This window comes from Pygoscelis adeliae, unplaced genomic scaffold, assembly GCF_000699105.1.
Source record: "Pygoscelis adeliae isolate BGI_AS28 unplaced genomic scaffold, ASM69910v1 Scaffold166, whole genome shotgun sequence".
Classification (NCBI taxonomy): domain Eukaryota; kingdom Metazoa; phylum Chordata; class Aves; order Sphenisciformes; family Spheniscidae; genus Pygoscelis; species Pygoscelis adeliae.
In genome coordinates this window covers 4,117,697-4,127,095 of record NW_008825156.1, presented here as the reverse complement: position 1 = coordinate 4,127,095, position 9,399 = coordinate 4,117,697, and the positions used below count along the sequence as shown (strand labels likewise).

The 9,399-nt window shown below is 36.7% G+C and overlaps 1 protein-coding gene across 1 annotated transcript in view; it reads right to left on the bottom strand.

Moving 5' to 3' along the window:
* The window catches only part of PLEKHA7 (pleckstrin homology domain containing, family A member 7), a 79,247-nt gene that overhangs the window by 29,889 nt on the left and 39,959 nt on the right, over positions 1-9,399 (bottom strand). The window contains exons 8-9 of the mRNA XM_009328614.1: positions 7,653-8,135; positions 1,777-2,296 (exon numbers count right to left, since the gene is read on the bottom strand). Of these exons, the coding sequence (XP_009326889.1) occupies positions 1,777-2,296; positions 7,653-8,135 (1,003 nt within the window). The remainder of the gene's footprint in view (positions 1-1,776; positions 2,297-7,652; positions 8,136-9,399) is intronic.

The following is a 9,399-nucleotide window of genomic DNA, read 5'->3' as shown; positions in this document are numbered from 1 at the left end:
AGTGGCTTCCACAAATAAAAAAAATATTCATAAAGTTCCCCCCCACCTAATGTCTTCCAGGGAAAGGCTGGTTGGCTTACGCCCTCCAACAGCAGGCTTGTACTCCATACAGTAACAACTGTGAATGCCGCCTTCTAGCAAGGGAACACGAAGCTACTGACATGAGTGACACCTTGTGGCAATGGGTTCCATTAATACCAGGTTTTATTAAATAATCGTATTGGATCTGCCCCTTTCTGCTTATAGTATGAAAACCTACTGCACATCCATTCTTTCATCCTTCTCTTAATGCCAAACTTTTATGGCTTTCTTCAAGGCAGACTAAATGTCTTATGATTTATTTTTATTCCTGTCTCTGAATTTCACTGAATGCTGTTTTATTCTGCCTTTCTTTTTTTTTTTTAAAAAGTGTAGCCGGATGGAATTTAATAAAGCATTCCAGGGAGGGGGGAGTATCAGAGATGTCTGTAGACATACACATTCAAATGTAAAATGATGCTGTGTGCATACATACAAAAACATGAACATTTTTCTCTAGAAACTTTTACAGAAGTTTCACAGATGAGGAAAACTGTGTTTCCCTATATTGGTAAAACCAACATGACATAAAAAGAGTTTTATTTTATGAGTAAAATTTATGCAGCTGCATTGCACAGGAAGGGAAAAGACTGCCGCGCATTCCTTTGTAAGGGATGTAATGCTCCTTCAACTTACACATGGAGAAATCAATGTCTGGTATAACATAATCAGGAGTTAAAAAAATATTAATTTCCAGTGATGCACACCCCTAGACTATTTCATCCTCTGACAGAATATTATAAATCTATAAATGCTGAAAGACAGCCAACAGCTACACCGCATATACACTAGGAAAAAATCTAAACTGTGCATGAAGCTGGCATGCAACCTAAAGTCATCGTCCTGAACCCACGCTGGATATCTGAATTTACAAGTCTCTTTCTTTGCAAATACTTTCCCCTTCATGCCCGTGGTTGAGGTCAAAGAATTAGGTGAATACAGAGGCTTTCAATTCTACTTACTCCAGCAAAAGAGCTACCAAGACAAGTAAATTCTACATTGATTCTATCCTGAATTTCCCTAATTCCCTCAGGCAAGGAGAGCCATGTGAAGTACCAAATAGGGAAACCTCTGTCACTTCTGCATAAGAGGGTACAACAGTGCCTACAAAAAAAACACAATGAAATTCGGCAGAAGGTTGAAGTTTCAGACACACTATTTGATTTTGGTTAGTCCAATGCTGACGACTCTGCAAAGGGCTTAAACTATGAAATGCATGAAAAATTATTGGTTTTAGCCATAACTAAAAACTGAATCAGCTATAAGACTAACTACATTAACAAAACACGTAGAGAAAGCAGACATGGCAAACACTGAAGACTACAAGCATAAGTAAATAATCAAGGAAGAGTTTATCCTGCTGAGTTTTATATTCTTACCTACCTACTTTATACATTAAAATACTACAATTTGTATACGTTATACATATAAACATATGCCTTTCAGTTTTTGAATAAAAACATTCCAAACCAATGCGATGCGCCACCAATTTTCCTTTCATAACCAACAAAACTTAATAAATCTGAAATGATCAGAAAGATAAGAGTTTTAGGAGAAAATTATTCATTGTATTAGCTTTTACAACTTGCACAACCTTTCATACACAAGGAAGGATGCAATGAAGATGACTAAATTAAATTATCAATGTATGACACCACATATAGAATAGTTTGAGATCAAGTTATACTGTATACAAACCTTCACAGCATGATTTGGTATCTTCCTGGGTGATCCAGCAAAAGGAACGTCTACAGTCTGTCTCTCGTCAGAAGGTTTAACTGTAAGCCTTTCTGCAGGAGTATGTGGTCTCCTTGGGGGAAAGCTTTTTGGAGGTCCAGGTGGAGGAATATCAGATGGAGAGGGCGGAACAGATATTGATCGTGGAACATCTAATGAACTTTTTGACTTACCACGATCGATAAAATCTGAAGAACCTACATAAAGTGGGGCAGTGGGGCTGCCATGTTTAAATTGCTGTCTCTGCTGCCACTCATACAGCTGCCAAACAGTTCCATCCTTATTTGCTTTCCTTTCCTCCTGGGACATCTTCAAGTGGCTAACACGGTCTTGCGCATATTTGTAGTCACTTGGCAAATTGCGGTTTGGTGGTGGTGGTGAGCTCCCTGAAGGCTGCCTGGTATTCTTTGGCAAAGTGTGATAGTTTTCAGGAAAAGGAGGATTGGGACCCTGACGTGTAAGAGTCTGATCAGAAGTGAGGCTGTAAAGGAGCAGGAGGGGAAAGGGTAAATTTTAGCATACATTGATGAGTGGGAGTGACTGATAAAAAACCCCAATCTCTAATGACATTAGCATAGGAGCTACAAGACACAACATACAAGAGTAATTTAAAAAATTTACAGAAATATTAACACAGTAATATTAATGAAATCTACCCTGCACAAAAACATTACACTGTATTAATACAAAGATACAAATAGTATAAATACAGGCTTTTAATTTAGTGTCTAACCTAGGATGACCTACTAGAAATAAACTTAAGGGACAGCTGTATTATGTACTTAGACCAAAAAGAATGTCAAGAACATGAAGAAAAGAATTATTATGTTTAAAGAGCAAATCCATAAATTAAAATATTTTTCACTGAAAGCCTGCTTACCACTAGGTGGTGCAGTTTACGAACAACAAATGCATGCTCATTATAAAAAAAAACTACCTTAAGGTGCAAGAAGAAATCTCACCAATCAGAGAGTGAGTATCTCAGATAATTTTTGTTCATGTGAATGAAGAAAAAAAAAAAAAAAAGGTAAGAAATTGCTCGAAGTCCCCAAGTCTGTATGATTTACTTTCACCTGACCTAATGCTATTGGTTCTACTGTTTTAAGCAACACTAGGCTTTTTGCAACAAAACTCATTGACAAACTAGAATATAAAAAGAGGCATGACATCCTGGCTTTAGTACTGCATCCATAATGCACTTAAACTGTAGAAATTAAATCTTTTGGTAGATAGACAGTTCAGACAGAACTGGCAAAAGCTTTGACAAAGTGTAGTTAGCTCCCTCTCCTACTTTGAAGTCAAAATCTTTCCGTAGCCTCATGCTCTTTCTGTAGCCTCGAATTTCTGATTCTCCAGTTAAACATCTGGGGGTTTTGTACTTGCAGTCACTCACCCATTGATTCAGGAACTCCAAATGGAAAACCATTCTGCTAGACTTCTCACAGAGCAACAATACAAAAAATAAATAAAAACAACAAAAAAACCCACAATTGAACAAACTCAGAGCACATTCATCACTCCACTTGGCAGGCTCCACCCTCTGCATGAGAGGGAGACCTGATGGTGTGCCAACTGCAGGAATTCCACATGAAAGAAAGGGCAGTATGGAAAAGAACACCTTTGTTCAGCATCCAAGAACAGCAGAAGCAGGGGGAAAAGAATTGCTACCAGTAACTGCTGCTCAGTAGTTGTCTCCGTCTATTTCTACTTGCAGGATTTGGTGCTGTTGGTCTGTCTTGAAATACGTATGCTCTTGAGAGGATATATAACTCCTCATGTCAGAAAGCAGAATAACTGCCCTGCGCTGCATGGAGGATTACAAATTCAAGCTCTGCTCTCTTATACCACAGAACCTTGATGCTATCCTCGAATTTCACAATAAAGGTTAAAGCAGGCAGGTAGTATGAACAGAGGCAACTCAAAGATCAGCATTTAGTGGTCAAGTAACCTCCTTTATTTGTCTAGCTCATTACATCGTGTGTACTCTGTATGCTCTGTACCGTACTGCCAATTCTTTTCACGTGAAAATCCAAGCGGTTGGTAGAAATGTATTTTCTCTAGAAAAAACTGAGAAAGTTTGGAGCAGGTAATGCTTTGGAAGGACAGAGGCATAAAGCTAGGACAGATTTTTTTGGTGATTTCTCTGCGGAAAAAAGGGGAAGTACGCTTGACCACTCCTACACTCCGACCTAGTGGAGCCCTCATGAAGACATTGGCAAACTACTGAATGTTGCAAACCATCTGTGTGTGGTTATTTTCTAATTGGACATGAAAGGGTAAAGTATTCAGATCAGCAGAAATTACTTGTAGTCAATGAAGTCATCAGGGCTAGCAGCTTTAGGAACAAAAGCAGTCTGAAAACAAAGACCCCATGAGTTTTTGGGGAAAAAAATAATCATGCCTTTCTTCTAGAAAAGGATGCATTTGTCTGAGAGGAACTAAAAACTGTCTGGATGAAAGCAGTACTTTGAGCAGCTGGAAGTGCCAGCTTCATGCAATACTTCAGCCTGCTAGAAAAAAAAAAAACAAAGTTGCATGTGCATTACATTGCACAGGGAAAGTCATATTCAAAGCTGAACTTCAGAGGCAACTGTCTATATACAGGCAGGTTGTAATTTCTCAGTATTTGAAGTAGGGAGAAACCTCTAGCTAAGATGACAGGCTTTAAGCAGGTGGCATCTCTACCACACAATGTTTCAGGCCCTTAAAAATAATTTGCATAATCAAAAATAGGCACTAAGACAACATACCAATTTCTAGAACAGGGAAGGAACAATGTCCTGAATGACTCAAATTAGTCCCCAGTGGAATCTGGATAATTGCTTTCTCAGGGATCAAGAGTAAAAATTAGCAAAAGCAGATGTTCTTGAGAATCTCTCTGTCTTGAATGATGAGGTATAAAGAATAGAAAAAGGAAAACAGACACTGAAGAGTGAAAAAAAGGCCTGATGCCATATTATATGATTATTTGCCATGAAAACCATTCAGGGTCTGCAATGGGAAGCAATGACACAGAAGATACTGTACAAAAAGAAGATAAATGTTCAAAAGAAAACAAATACAATTATTGGAAAAATTATGCCCGTTCACAGGAATGCACAAAAGCTAACAAAGACAACTAATGTTTCTTCCTTAAGCAAATCAGGAAGAAATGGAAAGTTCTGCATAACAAGAAATATTTAACACTGTATTTGCAAGGAAGGAAATTCCTCAACATGACTGCATTTAGTTGGGAAACACGAAGCTTAGATTTATCAGATTTTTCTTTTTTTTTTTTTTTAAGAAGTGCAAATTGACTGTTAGAAATACCAGACACTTTACAATTATGCATTCACTATATCTATCCAGGCACTGGAATCAGATCAAAGACTAATAATTTCTGGACAGCTGCTGTTTGATGGTCTGACCTTTAATTACTTAAAACCAAAATCTCCTGAAAGCCTCCTTTCAAACCTCCTTCCAATTCTCTAGATCTCTCTCAAAGGCTGGCATGAACCTTACCAAAGCAGGTATTCCCCTTTGAGAACAGAGCGGGGTTAGATGACTACATTAGACGTAACTGTACTGCAGTTAACAGTTCATTGTCTAAGAGAGCTGACATTTACTAGTTAGCCAACCCTAGTTGGCAGCAGTAGTTCTGAGTGCTTTATAAAAAGGGGAAGTAAAATATCTGTTTGAAAGATCTAAATTTCTATATAAAAGGTGCAATCCCTGCAAATAATTATACAAACAACTGCTGTATTTGTGTGAAGCCTCTAGCTGAAAGAGTTCTTTCTGGTCCTAATCAACTTGCTGCATTGCAGCTTTATACACCTGAGTCAGGAAACAAATAAAACTGTACTCATTCTGTGTTCAAAAATTATAAAGGCTTCTAAATCCTCAGAGATTCTTTATTTGTAACATTTCAGGTGGAATAACAGTAAACATGGAGCATTAAGAAATTAAGTGGTCCACTCATCCGTACTAAAATCAAAATGGAAAGTCAGTCAAATTAGCATCTCTATCTTGATTTCAGGATATAGATACTTAAGAAGACATTCGACAACTAACATGCCATTTTTATCCATCAGTTCAGTGCACTGCAACAACCTCAGCAGGTTGAGAGAAGGTGCCATTTAAAAAAAAAAAAATCAATCCATTAATCTTCGGGAAGGTAACGTGCAATTTATTCTGAATGCAGAGAATATAACAGCATTTGTCAGGGAAAGACAGAGAAAACAAGGTCAACTGAGCTAAAATAGAACATAAAGGACGTTCTTAAGGTAAGAAGAAAATTTATATTTTTATATATATATAAAGTTAGATTTTGGTTACATCACTGCAGTTAGCTCTTGTGAAGTTTCACTGAATACTTAACTGCTCCAGCTGAGGTAGCTGGTTTTATCTAGAACAAAAGCACCTGCAACAGCGCTATCTTAACACTACACCTGATACACACCTAAAAGTTGATTTACTGGAAAGAATAATTAGGAAGAAAACAATACTTATTTAGCTATCCATCAAGCCTGTTCATTGCCTATACTTTTGATGTAAAAAACATCAACAGAAGTTTTCTTAAGCACTGGCTAATTAGTTCAATAGTTTTCTGTATTATTTTAGACTAATACATCTGTGCATGTAAGAAGAACTAACATACCAAGTACTTTTTTTCATTAAAGTCATATTCTCTCAGGAAGCACTGGTTGATATCCAAGCAAAAAACATGCAAGTAAACTGACTAGCAGTCTACAAGAACGTTAAATAAAAATCGAAAAGTATGAAAGCTTCTCTAAGGAGAATTCCAAAGACAAGACAGTAGAAGAATGGACTTCCAAACAGAATTAGCAAGCCTTAAATTTCTTACTGGATGCAAAATGACAAATGTTAGCTTCAATAAGCATTAAAAAAATGCCTAAAATGTTTTCTCCCTCCTAAGAACCACATGCTAATGTCTCCTATTGTTCTATATTATAGTTAGATTTTAGCAAATTTATAAGGTACTAATTCAGCAGGTTACCCATATTTGAAAAATCCTCACATGCAGCACAGAGCCCAACTGTCTTTCTCGCCACTTGACACAAGGTGACGTTCCGAACAGACACATATATACATCACTTCATTTTTTCAACTGGTACCTAATCTGACTGCACACTTTGAAAGTAAAGCAATTATGAGATTTTCAAATTACAAAAGCATTCCAGTGTGCATTCCACCTCTTGGTATAATTTATGTAATTTTCAGGGACTGAAAAGGGAAAAGAGAATCCTGGAGACCATGGGAACATCCTAGGACCTCTTCATTAACTAAATGAATATACAAAGATCTTTCAATATGTGACCTACACACTGTGACTTTGAGCGCAGTGATCTGATGTAGAGGAGTAAATGGAAGTTTGGAACAGGAACAGAAGGGAGTAAAAAAAAAAAAGCAGCATTCTTTACTTTTAAGTGGAAAACAAACGATTACCTATAATTTATATTGTGCGGTTGTTTATGAATAAGGTAACTGAGGGCTGCACTTCACTTTCTGGCTCTTCAATTGTAGTAAGAAGTTTTAAGCACCCACAGTGATTAAAAACAGTAAAAAAAAAAAATAGCACTCTAATCTCACTTTTTCTATTTGCAATATAGTGACAACATTAAAGGGATTTGATTAGCCAATTCCATATTGACTTTCCCATGAGATAAACACCTGAAAAATGCCATTCTGCACTGGAGGAGGAAGTAACTTTTTTTTTTATATATTGTCTCTGTAAAATATCATTCTGATTTGCACTAAACATATTACTGATACATATTTTCCTTTAACTTAAGAAAATGCCACTTGGCAGTCTATTTAAAGATGGGCCTATTACTAACCTTTTTGTATCTCCTTTTTGGACTTTCACCCAGTGCTCCACTTGAGCCATGTTACTTTTTCTTTGAATCTGTTTATCTGGATTTGTTCTGGGAACAAACCCTCTTTTATATGAGCTGGTACCATTCTGCTCCACTAGGCCAGCACTCATACTTAATGAAATAGGAAGCGTTCCATTCTTCTCAGCTGGCTGAGGCTGAGCTACTTGGGACCTCGATGCATTCGTTAAGTCTGGAAATAATGAATCAGCTTCTGTTAATGCATGCTTAGCCTTTCCCTTCTTAGTTTCCAGAGTTTCTTTTCTGTGGCTATAACGCTCCTCCTCTTTTTCTCTTCTTATCTCTTCACGCTTATCGTATCCAAGCATTTCAGCTGATTTTTGATAACTTTCTTTTATATCTGTCATCTCTGCCTTCACACACTCTTTACAGGCATCCACATGATTGACTTGGGGAACAGCTTGCTGATCCACTTTTTCATTTTCTCTGGAAAGAAAATATATGTCAGTAATGAACACTGCTTAATTGTGAAAAGTTGATGTGGTCTTGTTACTATTTTAGAAAGGATACCCACAAAAGCACCTTCTCCAGGCTGTAATAAATTTGACATGTTAAGATAGATATACTCAGGAAAACTCAGTTGTTATCTCAGTGAGACAAAATTTACCCTTACAGTGCTATCAAGGAAGGAGAAATCATTTATAGGCATCTGTAAAAATGACTGAAAATACTAATATTGTATGAAAGAAGAGTTCAACTTGTGTAATATTATGTACAAACAACTGTAAGAAAAATTATTCCTATCCTAGGAAACACTGAAAGCCAAAAAACCAAAACCAAACTGCCAACTGTTCATTTCAAAGTCAAAAAAGTCTTTTATGTCTTTGTAGATGCCTTAGGGACTAGTCATTTCTGGCCAAGAAGACAGAACAATATCTACATTTGAGTCAGTACTATCATTGTCCAGGGAATTTCTAACCTGGGGGCTATTCCTGCAAAAAATAAAATAAAAAAAAAATATTCTCCATTGCTTCTAATACATGCTGCAATGCACACTAGTTTACTTATTTACCTATTGCCTAAGAATTTAAAAAACTCCATATCAGAAATCTTGATATTAAACTTATAACACACTATAAAACATCTAAGGATCCTAAAAGTTTTATGTTGCTTTTGACACATAACATACTTCATTTGCAATTTTCTTAATCTCCTTATAGTGATAAGCTTCTCGACAACATTTTTCTCTCTTACAATTCAACGGAGTATCACTGATCTCGGAGTAGCACCTCATCTTCTCTGTAACTAAGTTCTGCTTCCATTCGGCTTTATGGAAGGTGAATTCCGAGTAAGTGCCACGAAACAATTGTTTTCACTCCAGTCTACTTAATGTCTCAAAATGAACAGTCTACTAGGAGGAAGGACACTGGATCAATACTTCTAATGTGCCAGACTTTCCCAATTTTTTCTTTCAATTATTCCTATCCTTATAAAGAAGATAAAGCAGGTAACAGGTTATATGTTATTTTAAATTTAAATTAAATCCAGAAAATCTTAACACAAAATCATATAGGATGCAAAGCTCTGGAAGAGATGTTGATCCTTTGCTTATATTTGATTTGCCAAAAGCAAGCAGTAGCGCGAGATACTCTGAGAAACTGCACCATGACATTTTAATCCTTACCACCCCAAGGGTTAAAAGCAGGGTTGTCTCACAGTACAGTCTTCTTTCACAAGGAGTTGTAGGGAA